The sequence below is a fragment of the Mastigoproctus giganteus genome, chromosome 12 (genome assembly GCF_048544385.1).
Source record: "Mastigoproctus giganteus isolate SK-2022 chromosome 12, ASM4854438v1, whole genome shotgun sequence".
NCBI classification, from domain to species: Eukaryota; Metazoa; Arthropoda; class Arachnida; order Uropygi; family Thelyphonidae; genus Mastigoproctus; species Mastigoproctus giganteus.
The window spans coordinates 91,240,621-91,253,308 of NC_143586.1; the positions used below are offsets into that span (position 1 = coordinate 91,240,621).

The window sequence follows — 12,688 nt, forward strand, 5'->3', positions numbered from 1 at the left end:
TTTTTAGATGTCTGGCAGCCCAGATAAGTCAGAGTTTGCTTTACCCATGACATGCCCTCTTTGGTCCTGGGAGATTCTTTTTCTCCAAGGTTACCAGCCCCGCCACGTGGAGGCAAGAGCGGTGCCACTTAGTGACCCAAGCAAAGAGAAGGTTAGTATGTACTAAAAAATAAAAAGGGGTTAAAGAAAGGTACTTTCCTTTCTAAGTTATATTATTTTAATAGATCTATTTAATTGTAACACTCAAGAGTTAATGGACTTACAAAACTCAGGAGAAACGTATTTACAGTAAAGCATATAAGATAATCACTATGAAAAGGCGCTGTGATCACTAATATCGTTTGGCACTCAGGGCCAAAAATTTAGGAAATCTCTCCAAAGAGTTTAATGTGGAGCCTTCAACAATTTAAGACATCAAGAAAAATTCCAATGCTATAACAGAATTTGTGTTGATTATGGATAGTGAAGGAGTTTCTAGCAGGAAAAATATGGTGTCAAAACCTGAAAATGCTGCTTTATAGAGTGCACTTTATTTGTGATTTCTTCAGAAGTGAAGTTCAGGTGAACCAGTGTCTGGCTCAATGTTGTGTGAAAAAGCATTGGATTTTAATTGAAAATTAAGAGGTAATGAAGATTTTAAGGCAAGCACAGGTTGGCTGAAAAACTTTAAACTGAGACATGGTATATGTGAACTACATATTCAAGGCGAGAAATTTTCTGCAAACAAACCGGCAGTAGTGTACTTTGAAAAGTAAGTTTGCTTCAGTTATATCAAATTATGAGAAAGAAAATGTTTATAATGTTGATGAGACGGGCTTATTATAGAAAGCATTGCCAAGAAAAACCTTAAGATGAGAAAAGAGTGAGTTACAATTGCTATGAGTGCAAATGCTACTGGGATGCACAGATTGTCCGTGCTTGTTATCAGTAAGTCGAAAAAACCGAGAGCATTTAAAAATCTTTCTGATTTTCCTGTTTTGTATAAAAACCATAAAAATGCCTGGATGGATGTTTATGTTTTCTGAGATTGGTTTATATATATATATATATATATTTTTTTTTTATTTAATTAATCTTATTTAATTTAATCGTAAGGTACAATTATTTATTTATTTATTATTTGATCTTACTGGATTTATTTAATCTAATTTAATTTATTTAATGAATATCTTTCTGTGCAGCACATGTCTCTAGCCTCAGGGAGTAACTCTCTTATTTAATTAATTTATTTAATCCAGATAATTTTTCTGGTTAACCTTTAACTGGAAAAATTTTCAGGTTCGAATATTCAGAAAATTTGGCTATCTAGAAGAGGTCTGACAACATTATTCTGGATAACTGACGCTCTACTGTATATAATAAATATTGACAGGTTGTAATGTGATCCAAGGCTAGCTTTATAGCATGCAGTTCTGCAGTGTATATGCCACATACAGAGAGAATTTGCTCAGATATAGTAGTAACTGGAAAAACAGCAGCAGATCTTACACTGACTCCAACTTTGAGCTGTCAAAGGATTGGATATAACTCATTACTTGGAAAAAACTAATGTGATAAGATTATTCTATAATCAGATTAATGTGATTTACTTAAAATCTTGTCAACAAGATTTTATACATCTTGATTCAATTCAATTTACATTTGTCATTATTTTCTATACATAATCAGTTTTTTTTTTTAACTTCTTATAGCTGAGGTGGTCTGCATGAAAACTAAATGTAACCATACATTTGAGAAGATCTATTATTACTTCTAATGCTTGGAATCTCAAAGTTACAAAAATGCTAGCAAATATAAGTTAGGTTCTGACACTGTAATTCTGATTAACTAATTATGCATGTCCATTCCCATGTTCCTTGCTAGTTTTTCTAATGACAGTTAAATAAGTCTGCTACCCATGAGGTTGGTCTTATTAATCACGTTTAAATTTCAGACACATAAGCATACTGTTGTTGGCATTACAAATTATTTAAGATATTTTGACTTCGCTGTATCAACAATTCACTGAAGCAAATATTTTGCTTCTAATCGATTCTGGGTGCATCCCAATAACACAACTTGGCGCAGATTTGGCATTTCAAAATTTTTAATTTTTTTTAATTCATTGAAAAATATTATTTATATGACAATTTGATTTTGCACTTAAATGTTTCCACTGATTTATATATTTATTCTCCCACTATTTGAATAAAGGAGATGCTTTATAATAATAAAAAGCTATCTTCTTCATTATTAGTACTATTATACAGCCGAGCAAATTTGGTTTGTCTCTAGATTATATCAAGTGTTCTGATGATATATAGTATATTAATGTACCTAGGAGATTCACCAAGCTAAAAGGGGGGGGACATTTGCTTTCAGTTTGAATTCTAATCAAATTCAGTCTTAATTTCTAACAGAATATAAACTACTTCTTTCGGTGATTTTGTTCAATCAGTTCGACAGTTTTTCATGAATTCTGTTACTGCATCATTAACTATATCTGCATGCTTCAGGAAAACGTAATGGCCACCACCTTCAAAGACCAGTACCTTTAAATACTCTTTGTCAATACCTAAAAGAAAATTTGTATGCATATATTAATTAAAATAAAACAATTAAATTTGGAGGTCTATCATTTAAGAAATTTTTATTAAATTACAAATAACATACTTTTTAGTTCTTAATTGTATATAGGAACAGCCACATGCAAATACTTTTTGTACTGTATTGTATTGTGTCAAATGGTTCCTGCGGTTATCCATAAAATTGCTTTGTGTCTCTGTGATGAAACATTACTCACATGCTCATCTGGTCTTCCCAGATGAGCATGTGAATAAAGTTTCACAGAGACACATATTGAGCCTATCAGTGTAGTTAATACTACTTGTGTTAGCTTCTATGGAAGCGGTCAGAAATGGTCATATAAACCAATTCGTTTCAGGAAAGAGAAAAATTATGTAAGGTTTGATTTTTCATCTATGACATGGCTAAGTGACAATTCCTGTAAGTTTGAAAGCAATGTTGTTGTTGTTTTGGGTTTTATTGGTGCATCAGTGACTAAGGCTAATAATTTAAGGCTCAGCTGGACAGGTATTTTGAATGAACGGAGGGGTGAAGTGGAAGTTTTTTTTTTTTTTTGGCTGATGCTGCATAAGCTTGCTTTCTTGCATCATATGCCTCTGCTAATGCTAATCTGTTCAAGTGCAAGCTTTATGGCATACAGTTCAGCAGTGAAGACATGATGAGGCTGTAATGGTAAATGACGGGAAAACTGATGCAGCACCTACAGCATTTTCAGTTTTTGATTCATCAGTGTATATTGCACAGGAATTGTAGTCGAGGTTGCCATGGGCTGCATGCAACTGTCTGATATTAGCAGAAGCTAAAATATCCTTTCCCCATCGAAGAAAGTGGGAAAGTAGTCATTATGAGAGACATGAAAACATAACCAAGGTGGTATAGGAAGAGTGGTGTCCTCAGAAATGTCACTTAGATCAACATTCCAAGTATGAAGAATTTCTTTAAGTCTGAGTGACGCAGGTCGGTTTTTATGTGGCTTACTCTCATAAAAGGAAATCCACTGGGTATTATAAAAGTACTTCCAACTAGGATGGGAAGGAAGACTTTGGATCTTAGCAGCATATTGAGACAGCAATATTTTTCTGCGAAGATGTAATGGAGGATCATGTACTTCAATGTAAAGGCTTTGGACCGGAGAAGTCTTAAAAGCTCCTAGAGCTGTCCTCAGAGCACCGTGCTGTATGACATTCAGCCTTTCTAACGTGCTTACCCTAGCAGAATCATATACTGGAGAACCGTAATCCATGCATGCATGAACAGATTAGGGACTTGTACAGGTGTAGTAAGGCGCCTCCGTAGCCAGGAGCAGCAGTGCGTAGCACACGCTTCTTGATTAGACCGGGGTTCGAGGCCGTGCCCACCAAATACGGAGGATGCGGAAAGGTCAGGGAATGACCACCGCATATCCCCGGAGCAATATGGCCTTAGTTGCTAATGCTCCTAAAAAACAAATAACAATAACAACAATAACAGGTGTAGTAAGGTATACCGGATCAGCTCCCTGTGACATGGATGAGACTGATCGAAGTATATTCACATGCTTTAGACAAGTGGTTCTTAAATGAGTGATGTCAGCTTGGAAGTTCAGCTTGCTGTCCAATATCAGTCCAAGAAATTTAATGGTATTAACAAATGGGATTGGAGTTTTGTTTATTTCTAGTTCAGGATCAGGATGGAGAGCCCATAGCTTGCAGAAGTGAGTGGAAGTGCGTTTATTTTCTGACAGTCGATAACCATTCCGTGAAGTCCAGGATTCTATTTTGGTTATGGCTAGTTGGAGCTGCCGTTCGATGGTGTTCATACTTTTAGACTGACAGGTAATGTAAGGTTGTCTGCATATATGTAAGTTTCAACAGTTTTTGGGATGTTCCATGTCATATTGCTAACTCAAATTGCGAATATTGTTGGACTAAGTATCAAATCCTGTGGTATGCCTTCCTCTTGAATGTGAGATGTAGACAGTACATTTTTATATCGGACCTGAAAATACCGAAGTCACAAGAAATTTTGAATTATTTCAGGCAATTGTCTCCTTAGACCTAGATGGTAAAGATCCATTATATTACTATGGCACCAAGTAGTGTCGAATGCATTTTCAAGATCTAGGTTGATCGTGACTAGATGTTGTCTCAAGACGAAGGCATTGCAGTGCACAGCAAACATTCCGGATTCCATTGATGTTAGACTGGAACCTAGCCTGTGGCATTGGATCCCATTGATACTAAACTGAAAATCCAGCAGCATCACTGGGAGGTCCTCTCACCATGTACAGGTGCCCACGTTGAGGGGTTAGGCAAGCAAAGGAGATTGTGAGGTCTCTGGCAAAGAAAAGCACAAAAAATTCTATGCTTATATTAACAGCAGAGAGAGAGAAGGGACTGAATTACATTGGGCTATTTGATGTCAACGGGTTAACTTTGATAAATCTGCTCAAGTTGCTGACAAATTGAACAGGTATTTTACATCTACATTCACACATGAGGAATTCATTATCGGAAGAGATGCAGAAGTTTAATCAAACTTCAATGGGGGAGCTAAATGATTTTTGATAACTGAAAGGAAATTGGAAGAGGAATTGTTGAAGCCGAACATAAATAAGGCACCAGGGTGGATGGGATCTATCCAATCATATTAAGAGAGCAAGCAAAGGAGGTAAGCAAGCCTATAGCCATAATTATGAGAGCATCCGTGAATTTGTGAGAGGTCACATGGACTAGAGCCATGCAAACGTATCCCTAATTAATAAAGGAGAATCAAAAGGTGACATGACTAATTACAGACCTGGCTAATTAGTTTAACATCTGTTCCAGGGAAAATAACAGAGTCACTGGTTAAAGAAGTATGCAGGACCATCTGGAGAGGAATGCAATTATACTGCCATCATAACATGGATTTTTTAAGTGGTGGTCTTGTCTAACCAACCTAATAAGTTACTATGATGCAGTGTCCAATTATGCAATTATTTTTTGAATTCAACTGGATGCAAAAAATAATTTTGATATCATATACTTGAAATTCAGGCTTTTGATAGTGTTGCACATGAAAGACTGCTGTGTAAACTGGAGAAATATGGCATTAATGGCAAGTTATTGTTTTGGCTAATGGGATGGTTAAATGAAAGAAGACAGCAAGTGGTTATCAACGGGCACTGCTTTTCGTGAACTAATGTTATTAGTAAAGTGCCACAGGGTTCAGTGGTGGGCACATTGTTGTTTCAGTATTAGACTATGTATATATTAAGTGCAATAGCATCACAGCACCTGTTTCAGTATTATTAATGATATTGATGAAGATAAATCAGGCTTAATGTTAAAGTTTGCTGATGATACAATGGTTGGCAGGGTGGTTATCAACAGTAATCAGGGTGAGCTACTGCAATAAGATCTAGTGAAAAATGAAAGACTTGGGGATAATTGTGCAGTCAGATATGAAATTCTCTGAGAAGTGCAGACCTGCTGCCATAACAGTTCATGGAGTTCATACAGAAACTTTGCTTACAGGGATAAGGAGGTGTTATCCCTTTGCATAAGATCATGGTTATGCTGCATCTTGAGTACTGTATACAGATCTGGAGGCCTCACTTTAGGAAGGATGTAGATCTGATGGGACAGGTACAGAGCAGGATAACCATATTGGTGAAAGGAATAAAAGGGTGCTATTACCTAGAAAGGCTTCAGTTCTGCAAATTGCAGCATCTTGGGACTAGGCACCTGCGAGATGTGTGGAAGTGGATGGTTTGAATAAATTCAAGGAAAGACTACAAATTCTTGAAAGGTATGGATGGGAGAAGTGTGTGGTGCTTTTTTTTGGCTCATGCTATATAAGGTTGCTTTCTTGCATCATTTGCTGCTGCTACTACCACTGCCACTATATACAAGCCTGTAGACTTGTATATAGTATTCAAGAAGTGATTTGAACATTTATGATCCCCAGAATGAATCCTGAGGAATCCCACTTTTCATACTAGTCCACTTGGAGAACTCCAAGTATAATCGCTCTTGCTCTCTCTCTCTCTCTCTCTCTCTCTCTCTCTCTCTCTCTCTCTACAAGTTAACCATCCCTTTATCCACTGTGGCATCTTACCATACTTTCAACACCATACTTTCTCATCTTACACACAAGACATTGATGTGGGATAGTATCAAATGCATTTGCCTTTTACTAATTTACTGTTACCAGTCTGTGACTGTAACCTATCTATATATAGCTGATAACCTTGTTCTACTGCCTTGTGGATTAAAGATTTTATTTTTCTTATTAATAACAAGATAATTGTAACATAAAAAACGTATAAAAATATATTGCACATTTTTACCCATATCCAGTGTACTAAAAGAAGATTATCCATTAAGTTTGATACCAACCTCTTCTTATTTCCTCTCCATTCTTATCATAATACCACATGTTTTCTTTCTTGAGTCCCAATAATTCTGCCATCTCATATAATCCTTCTTTCTTTACTATTGCATCATTTTCACTAAAAGCCAGTAAGAGTGGAAATTTTTTTTCGGCTAATTCTTTCAGCTGTTTTTTGGCCTGAAAGTTCAAGAAAAAGTATACTAAAAAAAAAACACGTTAAAATTTATATTTATTAATAAGAACAGTAACGGAGTGCTTCAAAGACAATAGATATATAGGAAATCCTCAGACCTTATGGCATGTTAGGTTACTAAAAAAAAAAAAAAAAAAAAAACTGAGATAAGTCTATATTGATTTTCCCAGAAAAGCAAGATACCACAGGAGGAATGCTCTCGATGCAGGTCTCCATATCCAATATGCAACTTTTTTTTACAGACCTCCTTCAGGTTCCATGTTCAATTTGAACACTGGAGACCAACATTTTCCAGCCAACTGCCTCTTGCTCTGTGAAAAAGTTCTTGTGTTGTAAGACTTCCATCCATTCTTCGATGTTATCAAGCCATTTTTTGATTTGTCTTCCTTTTTACAGATATTAGTATTATATGCTTTAAATACACTCTACTGTCAAATATCCTATAATTTGGGAAAAATTAACCATATCAAACTTAAACTGTAGAGCAATGGAAATTGGTGCTCTGGAGTGACAAGTCACATCACATGCTCTTCTAGTCTGATGGATGGCTTCGGAGAATCAGCTACTTAATGCATTGTTCTAAACAGAGCCGTGCTGAGGGTGAGGCAAATGAGGCTCTTGCCTCAGATTAAATAATTGCCAATGTTTTTGATTTTATGTTTTGATTATTCCAATTCGTTTATCATCTTGCCTTTGCAAGACAAAAATTTTTGTAGCGCCACTGTACAGATACTGAGCTCTGCGCACCACCACGGTTGTCGCCCCAATGGTTGTCATACCTCAATTTTAATTTTTTATTGACACATGTACCAGAAATGTATTTTAAATGTCATATTTTTTAAATTAATTTTTTAAAATATTTTATTGGAGGGTACAATTTTTTATTCTTGCCTCAGGTACTAAAATGACTCGGCACGGCCCTGGTTCTAAATGCGAAGTTGAGAAGTTGTGATCTGGAAATGTTTCTTATGGTATAAACTAGATCCATCAATCCACGAATAGAACAGTGCAACCATGAATGCTGTGTTCTATATTGAGGTTCTGGACAATTCTACATGCTCTTTGTTGTGGAAATTTTATTGAAGTGGCTCTTAACACCTTCCTGTGCAACAGTACTCCACATCAAAAAGCAAGAATTGCAACTTTTGGTTTGAAAAGAATAACATTAAAACAGTGCTGTGGGCACAGAGTCAACAGCACTGTTTTACAACAAAACTAAACACCTTCAGAATGAAATGGAATCCAGAATTAGGGTAAGGAAATTAAGCTACCTTTCTTTGTTAGTGGAGCTCATGAATGATTCAAAGGAGTATATAGTATACAGTGTTATTTGACAAGTGGCGCTGGGGGTCTCCCCTAACTCCATGCAGTGAACTCTACAAAATCCTGTAAAGGCCACACAGAGTGTTACTTAGTGTGTGTTTGTGAAGTATTAGTGTTGGGTTGCGTTGTTCATCTAGCCTCTTAGCCAGGTTGCAAGTGGAACACCACAATTCCCTGCAGGGCTGTACTTATAAACAAGTGCGTGAGGCGCTGGCCTCAGGTCTCACCATTGAGGAGGGTGGGGGCTCGCATGGCTTCTGTAATTTCAAAATTTTAAAGCGACCTTTGTATTGCAATGTTTGTGTTTAAACAGATAGTAAAAATAATTGTTTTTTTCTGATTATATTTATATATGCAAGTTTTTTCTTTTTGGACTCTGGACCTCTGGTATCTTTGAAGTGATCCCTGTAAGAGCTTAGCACCTAGGGGCCCCAAGAAGAGTAAGTATGGTCCTGATTCCCTAGCATGAGGAGACAGGCTAGGAAGTAGGGAAGATGATACTATAGTGGGATAAATGCTAGGGATTTCCTGAGACTCTCAGGGAGGTTGCTGTTATTGTTTAAGGCACAAGAACATCAATGGCCAAAATGTGTCTTTCCAAGTTTTTAAGGTACATCAAAAATTATTTTAGATTTGTTTATAAAATCAGATTTGCCGAATAAAATTAAACAGTTCATCTAGATTTGCAGAGTTACCTAAGATCTGTTGAAGGGTAAGTGGATTCTGACTATAGCATAAACTCTGAAAACAAAGGAATCTGAAATTTCTGAAACAAGGGCATACCAAAAGAATGTGTCTTACTGAAAGCTGAACTTCGCATTGAACACAGAGTGGGGAATTTTTATTAACTAACTGATAATGAGTATGGCCAATTCGTAGTCTGGAAAGCATTACTTCTTCTCTGCAACTTCCTCTGATGCTGGATTGCCATATTTGTGGATTAGATTTTATTTCCTGTAGCTTATTGTTGATTTGATTTTTCCATATCTGGGTCCATTCATTTTCTCTTTCTATAATAATAATGATTGGACTAAAATCAGAGTATGGGATTTTAGTCCAATCATTTGTCTGGCAGTTCTAATGTTGACTTAGCTTCATTGTCTGCTTTTTCACTGCCTTCTATTTTGCAGTGTCCTGGGATCCAGCAAAGAGTTATTTCAGAGTGTTTCCTTTGACAGAGGTTGATTAGAAAGCCAATTTCTTGTAGGAAAGGACGATTAGAATGTTGTTTACCCTGTATGGTTCAGATGGCACTGAGCAAATCAGAATATATTAGAATAGAGTGATGACTGTGGACATATTTCACTTAATGCAAGCTGGATAGCATATAGTTCTGCAGAAAGTATGCTGCACTCAACTGGAAGGGATTTTGAGGTTACATGCAAAGGGAATACAGCTGCTGCCCCTACATGTGATTGGGAATTAGAGCCATCTGTATAGACTATGAGTTTCCAACTGTGTTCTGAAGTATAATTGGCATGTAACTGTTGAATGTTAAATGGTGGAATGGTATTTTTTGACCAGTGAGCAATTGATGGCTTTAGATCAATGTCTATATCATGTCTATCACATGGAGGTAAAGGCATATTTCTACTTTCTGCAATTTTCTTGCAGCTGATTTTCCACTTCTGTATTACTTCTTGAAGGTGTATGCCAGCAGGCCTAGGATCATTAGGCTTGGATTCATAGTGTTGGCCAAAGAGGTTCGCTGAGGTATACCCAACAAGAGTGAGTTGGAAAGCTTCTTATTTTGGCAGCGTATTGGCAAAGTAGGCATTGCCTTCTAAGATAAAGCAGAGGGTCATTTGCTTCTATGTACAGGCTCTGTACTAGCGAGATTCTGTAGTCACCTAGTGGAGATAGCAGGGCACTGTATTGGATGGTGTTCAGAGACCGTAAGATGCTGTTTTTAGCTGAAGCATATACTATAGCTCCATAATCTAATTGTGACCTGATTAGAGCACGATATAAATTCAGCAATGACTGCCTGTCAGCACCCCAAGCAGTTGAGGATAGTGCACGAAGGATGTTAAATTTCTGGAGGCATGTAGTTTGTAGGTAGGTTATGTTGTTGTTGGTGGTTTAGGGATTTATTAGGTGCATCGGCAACTATGGCCATAGTGCACCATACATATGGCAAGTATTTATGCTATTTCCTGTCAGATAGAGATAATTGCAATAAATAGTACCAGCAAGTTAGATTAACTAGTTAAGGAGGTGATATACATTAATAATTTTGAGTAAGGTAAAAATGCTCAAGACATTTGCTTTATTGCCTAAGGGTGAAGTAAGTGTAGAGGATCTTCTACACTTACTTCTTACTGTTGAGCGATGGCATTCAACAAGGACATGTTTTACTGAAAGTACTGTGTTGCAGTGATGACACTGGGGGGGGGGGGGTGAGATACCCTCTTAATAGATAACTATGAGTGATATTTGTGTGACCTATTTGTAGGTATGCCAATATTATCTCCTGTTTTCGAATTGAGATGAAGCTTGAATGCCATCGCTCAACATTTGGGCTTGATACTCCAAAGCTTATTGTTATATTGATTTTCCCACAATAATTGCCACTGGTTCATGCATTTTCTCTGGATTATTGATTTGTAGTCTTGATATGGTATTTTCCAATTGTCATTGGAAATGGCCAATTTTGCAGCATTGTGAGCTAATTAATTTCCTAGAATTCCCATATGTCCAGGGACCCAGCAGAGGTGTATGCTTTTGCCAAGTCTGAATAGAGGAGGTTACTTCTTTTAAGACTGGGTGGGTGATATTCATGGTGTTTTTCAGGGCTTGAGTGCACTTAAAGAATCTGTAAAAATTGCACTATTTTCAATATCAGAGGACTTGATATGCTTCAGTGCAATCTGAATAGCCATTAGTTCGGCACAGAATATACTGAACACATATGGAAATTCGCAGGCCAATGTGATGTTCGGAAAAACTGCGGCCTCATCCTTTGATCCGTCCATATGCACTATGCCGAAATTGGGGAACTGATCCACTACTGCATGATACAGTTGTAAGAAATTTTCTTTATGTAATGTAGATTTATTCCATTGATGGAGGGATGAATTACATGAAGGTGAAGTCTCAAGGAGCACAGGAAATTGGAAGTGTATTTGCAACATTATTAAAAGACATTAAGTTCTTCTAAAAGGTATTTTACTCGCATACCTAATGTTCAGTTAGCAGAAGGGCGGTTTCGTTATAACATGTTGTGCTGGTGGGTGAAAAGTATCTGCCAGTTTGGGTGTTCAGGCACAGATCTAATTTTATGTGCATATCGTCCTGGGTATAACCTCCATGCAAAAGTACATGGGGGTGACCATCCAGGTGTGAACCAACGTAAGCAGGGGTCGAGGTGTGGTGCCCACACTACATGGAGGAACGCCACCACTATATGTTACCAGGCAGTACTAGGTGGTAGTGACTCTCATCAATCGGTATAATACCACCACTTTGCTTATTGGAGGCTTGAAGTGGTGAAACCCATGTTTAGTCTCTAGAGCTAAGTTCCGGTCAACCCTTCCCCATCTCTTCCATCAGGCAGTATGATTGATGGCTTTTGAGGTTATGATGAACATCGTGGTGAGATCCAATATTCCTTACATTGAGGGTACAGCTCTAAAACGGTGTTCGCAGGCCGGCCGCTAGTTAGTACACCGGACTGAACCTATTGGTAACTCTCTAGGAGGCTTCCGGATCAGCTAGGGTATAATCTTGCTACTTCTACTCTGCCAGATAGTGACTGGAGGGAGTCCGAGTAGTGTCTATGCGGGGAGCATTGTCGAGGCCATGTTATGTCAAGGATCTGGATATATTCTTACCATGTGTATGCCATATCCAAAAATTTCATTACTTCATACAGCATGTCCCACCCACTTTTTCTTACTATTGAATACACCATGAATTGTCAAACTAATAGAGCAAGCTTATCTGCGAAAAGATCTAAACCTCCCAAGCACTTCCAAATTCATTTCACAAATATAAATGGTCTCAATTCTAATCTCAATGATGTCCATTTTCACTTGCAGTCTGCCAAACCCCATGTACTTTTTCTGACAGAATCTCAGTTATCGGTTGATTCAACTACTGCTCATCTCAGATGCCCAAATTATTCGCTGTATGATTCCTTTCGCCTCAAAGGTGGTACTTGTGCATATGTCCGTTCTGATATTCCCTGTCAGAGACTTGGCAATTTGGAATCTCCTCTCTTTGATCTTCTCTGTCTTAAAATCTCTCTAC

At 37.4% G+C, this 12,688-nt stretch overlaps 1 protein-coding gene across 1 annotated transcript in view; it reads right to left on the reverse strand.

The window, feature by feature from the left end:
* Positions 1 to 2,345: 2,345 nt before the first annotated feature.
* The window catches only part of LOC150077269 (uncharacterized), a 114,975-nt gene continuing 104,632 nt past the window's right edge, over positions 2,346 to 12,688 (reverse strand). Inside the window, exons 6-7 of the mRNA XM_090386294.1 lie at positions 6,927 to 7,098; positions 2,346 to 2,554 (exon numbers count right to left, since the gene is read on the reverse strand). Of these exons, the coding sequence (XP_090242420.1) occupies positions 2,430 to 2,554; positions 6,927 to 7,098 (297 nt within the window). The 3' untranslated portion in view covers positions 2,346 to 2,429. The remainder of the gene's footprint in view (positions 2,555 to 6,926; positions 7,099 to 12,688) is intronic.